This window comes from Pteropus medius, unplaced genomic scaffold (genome assembly GCF_902729225.1).
Source record: "Pteropus medius unplaced genomic scaffold, Ma_sr-lr_union100, whole genome shotgun sequence".
Taxonomy (NCBI): Eukaryota; Metazoa; Chordata; class Mammalia; order Chiroptera; family Pteropodidae; genus Pteropus; species Pteropus medius.
In genome coordinates this window covers 1,140,574-1,154,327 of record NW_024340695.1, presented here as the reverse complement: position 1 = coordinate 1,154,327, position 13,754 = coordinate 1,140,574, and the positions used below count along the sequence as shown (strand labels likewise).

At 37.5% G+C, this 13,754-nt stretch overlaps 1 protein-coding gene across 2 annotated transcripts in view; it reads left to right on the top strand.

The window, feature by feature from the left end:
• The window catches only part of RTN1 (reticulon 1), a 163,170-nt gene that overhangs the window by 135,628 nt on the left and 13,788 nt on the right, over positions 1-13,754 (top strand). The window contains exon 1 of one of the 2 annotated variants that reach the window (XM_039864183.1): positions 5,654-6,018. The exons of the other annotated variant lie outside the window; for it this stretch is intronic. Within the exon in view, the coding sequence (XP_039720117.1) occupies positions 5,958-6,018 (61 nt within the window). The 5' untranslated portion in view covers positions 5,654-5,957. Of the gene's footprint in view, positions 1-5,653; positions 6,019-13,754 lie in introns of those variants that run through there. 2 annotated transcript variants of the gene reach the window in all.

The window sequence follows — 13,754 nt, the reverse complement described above, 5'->3', positions numbered from 1 at the left end:
TTCCTTCCTTCCTTCCTTTTCTTTTTCTTTCTCTCCTTCCCTTCCCTTCCCTATTTCCTTCCCTTTTTCCTTCCCTTCCCTTCCCTTCCTTCCTTTGTAGTTTGATTTGCATTTACTTAATACTGGTTAGCCTCTTTCATGTGATAATTGGTGATTTATATATCTTCTTTAGAAAATGTCATTCAAATCTATTGCCCATTTTTAAATTTGGTTGTTGTTTATCTGAAAGAGTCCTTTATATGCTCTGGGTACATGTCCCTTGTCAGATGGATGAGTTATAAATATTCTCTCCCATTCTATGGGTTGTTCTTTAACTTTCTTAATAGCTGCCTTTAATGCACAAAAGTTCTTTTTAAAGTGAAAAAAAATCATCAAAATTGATGAAGTCCAATTTATCTATTTTTTTCTTTTGTTCCCTATGCTTTTGGTGTCATATCTAAGAAACCTCTGCCTAATACAAGTTCATGAAGAATTATGCCTATGTTTTCTTCTAAGAGATTTCTAGTTTTGTCTTTTATATTTAGTATTTGATATTTTTGAGTTTATTTTTGTATATAGTGTAATTAAGGGTCCAACTTTGTTATTTCTGCATATCCCGTCGTCCCAGCAAAATACTATTTTTTTTCCATCGAATAATCTCAGCATCCTTGTGAATCAATTGAACGTATATGTAAGGGTTTATTTCTTGACTTTCAATTTTATCCCATTGAACTATATGTCTGGCCTTATGCCAGTACCACATGTCTTAATTACTGGAGCTTTGTAGTAAGTTTTGAAATCAGGACATGAGAAGCCTACAACTTAGTTCTTTTTTTTTTTTCCAACATTGTCTTATTATGGGTCCCTGGCATTTCTTCTGAATTTTAGGACCAAGTTGTCAATGTCTCTGCCAAAAAAAAAAAAAAATCTAACTGGGATTAAATTTAGTAGGGAGATAGATTATTGAATAATATTATTAATTAATGTGACCTAATTGACACCTATAGAATATTTTCCCTTAAAATTTCAGAATATACATTCAAGTCCAGTTGATATGTGTGTCCGAATAAATCATTTCCCAGACTCTAAGGCAAGTCTCAACAAATTTCAATAGATTAAAATTGTACACTTTGCCTAGAGAAGAATTAAACTGAAAATAAGCAATAAGGTTAGAACAATCCTTAATTCTGTATAGTCAGTGGGCCAAAGGAAAAAAATCACAATGACTACTGGAAAATATTTTGAACTGAACAATTTAACATTAACATAATGTATCAAAACTTATTGGATACAACTGTAACAGTGCTTACAGAGAATTTTATACTGTTAAATGAACATATTAGAAAAGAAGAAAGGCTGAAAACAACCCAAGCTTCCATTTTATGGAGCTAATAAAAGAACAGCAAAAGAAAATAAGAGTCTGCAATTAGTAAATTCTCTCATTTTCTACATATTTGAAAATGCCTGTATTAGTCTTGCTGGGTATAGATTTCTAGGTGACTGGTTTTTTTTCCCTCACCACTTTGAGGGCATTATTCCATTGTCTTCTGGCTTCTGTTAATGAAAGACTGCTGTTGGTTTAACAGTTTTCCTGAAGTGATATGTCTTTTACCAATGCCTGCTTTTAAGATTTTCTCCTTGTATTTAATGCTTTCCAGTTTCACCATGATGGGGAGCAGGGTACTAATTTCTTCTTGTCTTGCTCAAGGCTAGGATTTATGTCTTTTACCAATTCTGGAAAGTTATCAGCCAAATTTGGATAAATTATTCAACTTCTCATGTTGCTCCTTTCCTTGCAACCCTGCAGTGTCTCACTCATTTGTTGACAGTATTACTACTCAGGCTTGTCATGATCTGGCGCCTGCACATGTCTGTAATTAAGTTTCCATATCTATGTGCTAGGAAAGCTTCATCGCTCAAACTGGTGATTCTCTTTCTTGTTCATGACTAAGCTTAATAATCTTCTACTCGGAAGACTTTCCTGAACCTCCTCTTCCCCCTAACCACTTTTTTTGTATCCAGTCTTTCAAGCTCATACATCTATCAGTTGATTGCATTTATCTATTTATATGTAAACCTCCCCCATAGGAGACTCAAGTGCATAGTGGGCAGTTCCTTTAGTTTTTACAGAGACAGGCACTAAGTATGGGCTCTACAAATGTTTGTCGTTTGAATGAATGCATGCATGCATGAATGAATGAATCAAGAAAATGATGGCATACGCTGTCTACCTCATAAGGATCTAAATGTAGAACATATATATAGCATATGTATAATTAAATGTATACTACATGAGAAAACACCTGGCAAATAACAAATGCTAATCTGTTGTTTGAATTGAAGACAGTTCATATATTATTTTTCTACAGTGGGTTATGTACCCGACTGTTATTCCTTTAAATTGGTTCTGTGCCTTTTCTAATTGCTATACTTCTTGGAGCTAAAAAAAAAAAAGAATCAAGGCGTTCTATAAGGATGCTATAGATTACCAACTATTACATTCTGTCTATTCTCAGTGCACCTGCGAATGCTTTTCTCCCATGTACTATCTTAATGGCTTTCTCCTCTTCCATTAGGTGTCTGCTGTAATTTTACCCTATGAGTTAGGCCTTTGCGGACCCTCCTTATAAAACAGCAAACTTCCACCCCACCTCCATTCTCTATCCCTTTACCTCCTTTATTTTCCCCAGTACAACTGTCCACAAATGAAATATATATTTACCTCTTTTATTATTATATGCCCCACATATACACAATAGCATATAAACTTTTTATATTTAGGAACTTTGCTTTATGCCTAGAACAGTGTCTAGCATACTGTTATGAGGTGCTCCGTAAATATTTATTGAATAAAAGTAGCAGTGTAGGTAGGTGCCACTTATTCTCATCAGTGAAATCCTGGTACTACAGGAGACAGGTACAATACAGCCACTCTGGGCATGGTAGCCTTCAACATTCATCTTGATCTGGGATGAGTTTACAAAACTTAAGTGTTTTGCTTTTCCTTAGAACAGACTGCCTAATGCATGATTTCATCCTGAAAACTAAAGAAATCACTTCCTCTCCTGGCAGGCACCTAATCTGAGTTCTAAACTGGCTGCACACAAAGCCTGTCTGTTCTCTCTTGGTTTAAAGACAGTGGCAGTTCCTGCCTGCATTTAGCAAGCTTTATCTTGATTTCTGTTTTCTTTCACTGCTTGAGGACAATTTACATATCTTTCTTCCCATGTTATCCTTTTGATCTTGGGAAGAGATTTTAATTAGCACTGTATGGGCACTTGTGCAAAGAAATTACCTGTTTATAATGTCTATGGGAAACAAATTCTTATTCTTTCATAGCAACAAATATCTAAAGCTGTAATTCATTTGTATGCTATGAGAGAGAGGTCCAGGGATGATAAATGACTTGCTGAAGGCCACATAACTAACTTCTGCAACACGGGTCTAACACCCACATCCTCCAATTCCCAGTCAAGGTCTTCATAGTCTTCTGATTTTCCTTTAATTAGTTCATTTATGTTTCCCTTACCACCTATGCATTAATCTAAAGCACCCCCCCCATTCTTATTAGTGTGTGTCAGTGGCACAAGATGTCTTACCTTCTAAATCTTCAACTATTCAACTGCTATATTGAGTTTTGAGGTGCCATCAAGCTTCTCTCTCCAGACTTGGCATGACTGAAAAGAATGTGGTCTTTCAGATAAGCTGACATTCCAAGGTCAGCTCTGTGGCCAGTGAAAATGCATAATCCAGGAAGTGTGACACAGCTACCCTCTACTTAAAAGCTTACCTCTGCCTCCTCTTCCTTGTTAGGGACATGCTGCTCTCATTTGTTGCTCAGTACTAGTTATATTAGCAACATTCACTGACTGTGGTAATGTGGTGGACAGTGAGTGAATACTCACCACTAAAGACACCAGGGGGCACCTTCTGCACTGAAGACTGGTGACAGGGACTATCACTGAACTGTCAGTGCCTCACAGTGGCCAAGGCTCCAAAGGTTTCCAACTGAAAAGTGGTCAGCAGCCCAACCTGGCAACTCCTTCCCTCCCCATCCTTCTGAGTCTTGTCCTCACCTGTTTGCAGTTCATCCAGCTGGACATCATGCAGTGAGAATTCATCATTAGGCACCAGTCTTTTCGCTATTTTGCTGACTGAAATTCCCAAACATGATGATGAAAAAAACTGGGAGGCAGGGGGTAGGGAATATAAATATTAAAAAGTCTCTAATGTCTCTAGAGCAGGTCATTTTGAAAAGTGCTTTGAAATGATGTGGTCACTGTACTTCCTTCCCATCGGTCCAGTGAGCCATGACACCCTTCCTTTTGTAGAAGACTTCAGCGGTCCACAAGTGTCAAATTATCCTCCTGAAGTCACTCCTATTAAGCTTCCTTAAGAATAATTCCAGAGAGACTTTGCTGGTTTTTCTGGAAGCTTGTATCCTAAAAAGAATCTGCATGATCCTAAAGATCATATTTTAAAGTGTATGTGAAATGAAAGATAAATCCAGACTACAAACATAACCTTGAGATTGCCATGCCGAGGCTCTGGTTGGCACAGGATACCCAAATGTAGATCTGGATCTGGGAAGGAAGCGTCTGGGAACTGTGGAGGAATCTTGATGAGTCCACTCTTCCAAGAGGGAGAAAGAAATCATATGCAACGGATAAGGCCATGCTACAACAAATGAAGCAGGGACTCTTCCTTCTTCATTCCCTATGGTCCCCAAGGTATCCTCCGTCTTCATGCTATATCTTGCCTCCTCAAAGGTCCCCTCCACCAGGACCTCCTTTCCCAGACAGTGCCCATTCCAGTCCTTTCTCTGTGCTATTTCTACCTTTTCCTCATCAGAAACATACCTATCCCCTGGCCGTTCTCTCAGAGCTTTGATGTATGATCTGATACAGTATTTCATGCTAAGATTTGGGTAATAGGTCACCATCATTGTTCTGTTCCTAACATTGCCATTTGCGTTGTAACTGGGGACTTCTGAATCTCTGACTCACTGGACTTGGAAACGAACTTTTTCTCCCCTATCCACACTGTCCACGTCCATCGCCCTCAAAGAAGCTGCTGTTGAGGCAGAATGCCTTTTGCTTTCCTAAGTTCTGTTTGGATGTCCCACAACTGGAGTGTCACTGCAGGGACCAGTAACTCCATGTGCCAGAGTCCAGGGGCTTAGATCCGATGCCTACAGGCACTGCATTCTGATACTTATTTATTCATTCCACCCACAAACAGAGCTGGAGAATAGGGGCAGCAGGAGAAATACACAAGCCCTCAGAGATTGAGCAGTAGGATTTCTTTACAGTGATTGTGGCATGCTAACAAAGGTTTTGGATAACCGTGGAATATTCCAAAAGAGAGAGGGAGAAACTGGCAATTGTTTGAAGATGTCAAGCAATTAAAGTGTGGCAAGAATGTAAAGAATTGGGGGAAGAGTGAGCGATGATTAAGGGACATTATGCTGAAAGCCTGCCATTTGTACTGCCATCGACTCTGTATTATCCAACAGGTTTCTTGGGTTTCTAAGAAATTTCTAGAATATGCACCCCGTCAGTCAGGAGCTCCCAGGAGCAGCCAGTCCTGTACTCTCTCCCTGCCCTGGGCCCTTTTCCTCCTCTACTTCCCCCAAACCTTCCATACCCGGTCCGCGATTGTACCCTCCCGGTCCGATCCGGCTTAACTGTCTCCAGGGCAGCACCCTGGGCGACCAAACCTACGTTCTCGCGTCTTAGCGGCGCCCGCATCCCCGTGCGCGCAGGCAGCTCCGGGGCCGCGCCGCACTGATTCGCTGCCGCGGAGACTGCGGCGCCCGCGACGCGCCCGCCCCTCGCCGCGCGCGGGCTGGTGCAGCCTCAGTCTGTCTGCAGCCGCAAGGCCACCGCGAGCCCAGCCGCTGCTGCCCGGGCGCCGACGCCTGAGTGCCCGCTCTGCAACCCCGAGGACAGCAACGGCGAGCTTCCAAAGCCCGCACGATGCAGGCCACTGCCGATTCCACCAAGATGGACTGTGTGTGGAGCAACTGGAAAAGTCAGGGTATTCTCTTTATTTCAGTAATGCATGCCTGCGGCGCACGGGAACCCTGGGACCCGGACTCGGCCATTGTGCATCATTTCACCTGTGGGACTTATGCATGCTTTATTCCCAAGAGCTTTCTGTTGGGGGGAGTAAAGTTGTTATGTCAAAAATCAAAATGGATGGTGTTTGATGTTTTTTTTTCCTTTTTTTTTTTTTTTTAAACCTACCTCCTCCACGCCTTTGTTTTCTCGTCGTAATGCTAGTATTTTAAATAATGCATCATTTGCCTCCTCCGGGAGCTCTTTTGGGATCCATTGATCATTTAGTACTTGTTTAATCTCTTCTCATCCCCGGAGTTAAAATGCTTTCTTATTGTTCCATGCATCCCACTGTATTTCATTTCTGTCTAAAGGTCTAAATCTCCCGGTAGAACCATTAACTGAGAGGGCTCTAGTACAGCCTTTTAAGAGGGACACACCCATTTTAGGGTTGCTATTTGTGGTCACACAAAGGAGACTGGAAATGCAGACTAGCTCTTCCAATCCTGAAGATATGATGGCGTAACCACATATTAGGATGGTTCATTTGGAAATATTTCAGGGTTTTTTGTTGTCTGTCGTTGGGGTAACCTGTAACTACTATTTATTAATAATGGGTGTCTGTGGAAGAAGTGGAGGGAAATAAAAAAGCACTACTGGTTGCCCTCTGGTGTAACAGATTTATTTTGAAACAGTCCATATTAGCACTGGGTGTGGCCACCCTCCAGCCTAGCTTGGATTGCTTTTCAGCCATTTTTATTCAGCCTCATACTTCACACATCCATCTCTCCTTTGTTACATTAAGATTTTCTCCTTCGCCTAGCTCAGTTCGAGATTATAAGGAGAAAGAGATAATTTGCAAGAATGAATTATGTGTAGTAAACTTGGGTGTTTGTAAGATGAGGTGCCTTTTAATATTTAACAAATATGGTTCTGAAGAAGGCGCATTTGACTTAACCTGCAAGCATCACTCAGGGGACCAGGAATACTCTGGAGCAGAAGCTGGTTTTTTTTTTTTTTTCCAAACCTGGCATCTTCTCCTTATAATTTTACATAACAGAAAGAATAGGATGCCTTTTCATCTTTAATGCCCCATGGAAATTTTTCTTTGATAACATTTTTAAGCAAAGAAAAAGTAAACATCAACCTTAGAGTTAAGAATATTTTCTCTGCTGCTTATTTGTTGATGTCAATGACATAAAATACAATAGTCGAGTTCAAATTATGTGGATCTATTGGAAATACAACTGTCAAAAGTAAATAAATGGACCTAGTAGATTTAAAAGCCAGGACCTAAGAAATATATGGCAATTCAGAAGTATAATTTTAGAGAATGGTGTAGCATATATACAATGACATGGAATAGCATATATTTTATACAGAAAGCAGTGTGAAAATTCTTGGTAACATTTCATTCTTGTTATGTTACCAAGATTCATCCAGTTTGATATACACACTCAACAACCACCTATGGCTTGATATAATATCAAATTTAGTTTGACACAAAGATATAACAAAGTTGGGTTTTAGACTGTGATTATGGGTATCTTCTTACCAAAAGTAGATACCAAAAGATGGCAGATTTTCTGTTTTATTTGTATAAATATAAGACATTTTTTCATCACAATCCTATGCGTTTTGGCTCAGTTGACCTTCTCACTGTGGGAGGTGGGGGTAAAAAAAGCATGGACATTTATAATCACAAAATGACACAAAATGCCATTATTTGTCCATTGAAGACAATCATTTTCATTTTAATATACAGCTACTCGTGAAGATTATTGCAAGATCATTGAGGATCGTTTACACTCAGTGACCTTTGGTAGCCTTCAGTACCATTGATTTCCTTTTGTCAAATAGAACAAAGCTATTATCTTGAAAATTGACTAATAAAGGTGGGTCAGTTTATAGACATGAAAGAGAAATGGTAAGAAGTAAATTATTCCTTTTTCTCCCCACTAGAACTTTTCATCTAAATTAAATCCACAATAAGATTTTTGGTTAGCATTTTCAATGTATCTTCTTTATTGTAGTTCCCTTATTATCAGAAATAGTTGGTCTTAACCCTGGCTATACCCATTAGTATCACATAGAGAGCTTTAAGGAAACACAGGATTCCTGGGCTCTACCCCCAGAGGTTCTGAATCAATTGGGTTAGACATCAGTATTTTTTTAAAAAGCTTCTCAGTTTAATGCATAATCAGGGTTGAAGCCACTGGTGTGTAATAATTCTTAGTGAGCCCAACCCACAGACTAACAGAGCAAGGTCCAGCATGCAAATGATGAAATGAGTGTGAGCTAGGAGCAGTTTCAAAGGCTATTAAAAGAAGTTCGTGTAACACTGTTGATAATGACCTCCAGAAATATTATAAGGAGAAAGTTTTGCTTAGAAAAAGAAATTAAGAAAGTGAGCTTCAGGTTTCCTCCATATTATTAAACATTGCATGGAGAAAGTACAGCCCATTGCATATTACATGAAGACTCTACTGTATCCAAACAATATATCATAGGAACTGTACTATACATATAAAGTAATCTCACATTTATTAATAAATATCATTTCAGCTACAGACAACAATGTTTAGAGAGATTAAAGTCCACATTACTCTACATGAACACAGATGCTGCTTCCAATTAAAAAAAAATGATACTACTACCCAAAGCCCAATAAACCAAAAGCCCACTCAACTCAGTGAAAATGAAATGACTGTTAAACAATAACCTAATAAAACCTATATATACAGTAATCCTATAGACCACAACAATACTAGTATTTATTGAACACTTTTGCTGAATGCTTTACTTGCATCATTGCATATAATCCTCACGAGTCGTATGATGTATAAATTTTATTACCCCATTTTATAGGTGATGAACTGCGGCTTCTACCAAGGCACACAGCTAGTAATGCCAAAGGCTTGATGCAAGCCTAGGCTGCCTCACCCCAGAGCCCCTCACTCACCACTGCTCTTACCATCTGTCTCAATGATAGATGACTTTTCCTCAACAGTTTTTCCAAAAATGTGAATTATCTAGGCAACGATGATTGCGGGGAATTAATAACCCCTCACATTTACATAGTTTTCATTTTTCAAACATCTTCCCATTGGAGGTTTTCAGCTTAATCTTGGACATCAAGAGGCTCAAAGAAGTTAAGTGACTTGTCCAAGGGTTATAGATATAAGTGGTAAATTGAATGGTGAAAAGATGACTCTTGGCTTCAAATCTAGAACTCTTGTCCTCTCAACAGTCACCGCCTTTTTTACTAATGCTGAGTTACAGAAAGTAAATTCTCATTTACCCCCTCTGAGGTATTTTTCCATAGGTTCTCTCTTTACAAACAGCAAACATTATCAGCACGGCAGTGATCTTGACTAGTTTATGCCATTGTTGTCATCACCGTTATCATCAAGTCATCCTAAAGTCTCCATCAATATTATCTATGTGCCAGTTACTGTCCTAAGCTCTTGTGACATATCTTACTTTGATAAAGACAATTTTACAAACATAAATGTAGACTAATATCACCTTCTATCAAAAATAGCATTTTATATGGATTCTAACATCATTAGAATACTGTACAAATATTACAACATAATTACATTTTTAAACTCTCTCTCTTCAGATTCTAATGAGATCCAATAGGAAAACTGGCTTAGCAGGAGATCTGGGGATTTTTTTTTTAAATGAAACAAAACTTTCATTATATAGATAATATACCAAATGCAGGTAGTTATTACTCCATTGAAAAATAAAAGTATTCTTTTTCACAATGTATTATCATTTTCATGAGAGTCTTTATAAGGGAATACTTCAGAGTTTGGGGAGCGAATGATGGCTTTATTCTTCTAAAAATGATACATGCATATTATGAAATTTTCCATTTGTACAAAGAGGTTCAAGTAAAGACTGCAAATCACCCGAACTCCTACCACTTTTAATTAATCATGTTAATATTTTCTGAATATTGTCCAATATCTCTATAACATATAAAATGAAGCTAGAGTGCTAGATAGGCAACAAAACAGCTTACATAAAACAAGATTGTACATATCTCAAAAAGTATTTGAAATAATTTAATGGAAGAAAGTGACTTGAAACTGAAAGAATTGCTGAACTTCAAATAAATGCCTGTTTCTTTACTATATAAGCTATTCCTAAAATTAAAGAAAAGACTATGATAAACATCAATAGGTTGGAATCATTTCTAAATTACATGTTTTGGTTTTAGACTGTACAGATGGACTCTCTGCAGTGTCCTTTTTTTCAAAAGGAAGATCCATCATGGGTGAAAAAGACTGACGAAAATGCTAATCAAAATCCCCATCTTCAAATCTCTGATTTTTCTCAGAGTTCCATGAATTAATATTTCTTTAATGTAAAAATAATAATATTCCCGATACTCTATAACTAAAGCATTTTGATTACTATTACTAAAACATTATATATTGATAGGAATCGTGGATGAAATCTTTCGTCACAATCAGCAGGCCTTTCCTTCTGCATCATTTTTTACAGTTTTTTCTCTCTTTCTCTTCCTCTCTCCAAGCCTCCCTCACTCCCACTTTCTTCTTACATGTGAATTACATTCTTTACTCAATTCTTTTTCATTTTTAGATAAGTTAATACATTCAGGAACAGAATCTGTGAAGTAATTGATTTATAATAAAATTCGAAAATGATTGAATCCAGCAAACAAAAGCTAACATGGATAGGTAGCTTTCAGAATATTACCTTTCTTTTTGGAAATGATTAAATGTACATCACCACCACATTTCCCTTTTCAACCTGATCTCCTACGCTATGTGCATATTTAACCATGTGTTAATATTTACACATTGTCACCTTTCCAGTTGTTGTGAAAGTACACATAACCATTCAAATTAAGCTAACAATTTGAAAGCTAAGAATTTGACATTAATAATTCTTTAAAAGCCATCTTCTGCCTAGGTGACAATGATAATGAGTGTATTAAAAACCTTGATAATTGTAATTATATTCCAAATTTATAGCGTATCATTCAAATAAAATAAGAAAATTGTTAGGGGTTTTAGATCTTAGAAGTGTAAAGTTCTGTTTCCTCCAAGTATATCTGAGCTATACTTTGAAGTTAAATCTGAGCAAGGTTTTATCGTTTCACACAATCAAATCCTTAAACTCTTTTTTATTTCCTTTACTGCCAAAGGGAGAAAGTAATTCAAGCATTATTTACAAGTTACTTGTCCTAACTGGTGTTAATTTGGAACAAATGAAAAGTAGAAATGTAACAGGTTTTAATTTTAGAACTTATACCGCAGTTCCACCCACTCCACCGTGGGCATGCTTCAAATGCGGTCATACTGTACGTCTTGCCTTCAGAAATATTTCATCAAACTACAGATCAAAGCTAGTGCTAATAAGACTCAGGAAGGACATAATATTTTATTGAATGGAACAGAGGTACAAAGAGAGATCATTTCTTTCCCTCATCTTACATATTTTTAGTTGAAGAAACGTTTTTGCCATTATGGTCTTGGTCAAAAATTTTAAATGTATTAATTTTTTATAAAGAACCAACAGCTGTCTACCTCCAGGGTTCTTTTTTTATTCCAATACAATGATGAATTTTAAGGTGTGGCCCAGACTTAAGATTTTGTGGCTCATTATGACTAATGACCACCGACCACATAAATAGTTTTGTATTTTGATCCTGCCAGAAAGCTTAAAGAAAGAAAAAGCACATGAAGACATTTATTATTCTGCAAATATCTGCAAATCTTACTGGGTGCCTCTCTCAACTACCATGTGCCCAAAGCCTGTCTTTCTCTCCATATGGCAGTCTCTTCCTTTGATGCCAGTCACCCTGTGGAGACCCTTCCAAATGAGCCCATTTGCAGGAGGTTTAGCAGGAGGAGCTGGCAGCAATGTCTTAAATACTGAGCCCTGCTGTTCCATGTCCTAGCCAGGCCCACTCCATTGCTGTGACTATGGGCCTAAGCATCATTGTGTTCACTTCGCAGCATGGAGACCAGAATATAGTCTTAGTGCTTAGAATTAGCAAACAAATCACATTCAGCTGTTTCACAAAAGTCACAAAAACATAAAAGCAGTTTTGCATTCAGTCCAATCTGAAGGGTAGTCATTAGAAGAATGCGTTTGCTTTTGTCTCCTGTGGTTCCACCAAAGCTCAGAGAGAGTAGAGGATCATCCGTGTGGATTAAATGATGTACTCCTCTATTTAATCTACACGGAGAACCAGGCTTAATGTATCTCCCCTTCCAAACGTCTACAGATTATTTAAATGTCTAGAAATAGTGCTGGCATTTTTGTCTTGACAGTCATGTTGGCTGCATTTAGGAGATGTGAAGGAAGGGACTGGAAAATGGAATCACTGCAGATGTCTTAGCAAAAGTCCTTTACAGCAATTTCCTCTCTAGGCCCAAGGTGCCTGGGTTACCATTTAAAGTTTTAAATAATGTAAGAGACTTTTCAAGGCAAAGGAAACTCATGGATTCATTGACTAAAAGATGTCATCTTTGAAGGTCTCTCTGTATGTATAGAGTATTTTTGTACATCTGTTTCCATTATGTTTCCCCAGTTTGATGGCAAAATGAAGGAAAATTAAGTAGGGAAAATCATTACAGTTCCTTCTTGTTAATTTTTTGTGATTATATTTTATCTGCCTCATGAAGACCAGAGAAACTGGCTTTTCTGTTACTGCTTTGGACACTGAGATGTAAAGAACTGAGGTTGTTCTAGCCTTTTAATCGTTTTTAGAAGATAGTTAATTATTATAGTCAATTATTGGAAACTTGCTAAAAAGCAAATAAACGTCAACAGCATGTCATTTTTCAACAATGCTTTTGTTAAAATGCTGATATTATCTATGAATAGGGATTTTCTCACATTTTCTCACTTGGCCTTTTAAAAAGTAGCATTAACTTTTCACATACCAAGTTAAGCAGTGTTACCCAAAATCTTGTCTGGGCCGAGATGAAATATAAATAAATACAGTTCAGAATATGGTACAATAATGCAGATACTTGTGCACAATTTATTCCCATTTTTTATTATTCACTTATACCACATTTGCTTTGTAAATAAAATATGAAAATCTCCACCACTGTTTTTTTGGTTCATACATTTTTAATAAACTTTGTGAATACTGCTGCCACTATTGAATCATATAATCAAAGACATTTAAAATAGTTTCTCAAACTAAAAAAATTTGGACCACAGCAAAGAGCTTTTTTTTTAGAAATTTGACAGCATTTTATTTCCATTTAACTCTTAATTCAACCATTGGATCACTTTTATTTTTCTATTTTGTTCTTGCTTGGATTATGAAAATGAGGGTAGCACTGACTTCAGCATTTCAAATCCGCCAAATCTACCAGTTCACCCTTGACTGAATTAATACTAAGTTAGACCCAGGCAGGCTGCAGTCTGTGCCCCCACTTGTGGTTTGGGGACTAAGATGAAATCACCAAGCCCAGTCCATTTATCAAATTGATAGCACACACTGATCTCTCATTTCAAAGCCAGTGCATTGCTCCTTGGTTTTTAGCAGAGTAACATAATTTTTATAATTGGCAAACAATTTAGTAATTTACCTACCCTAGTGAGTATGTTTAGTGCAAGTGTACTCAGCTATATAAACTCTCATCTGATCTTTCTACATAAGGAGGATATTGAAGGAAGAGAAAAGTTATCTATACCTTGTTGTTATCTATACCC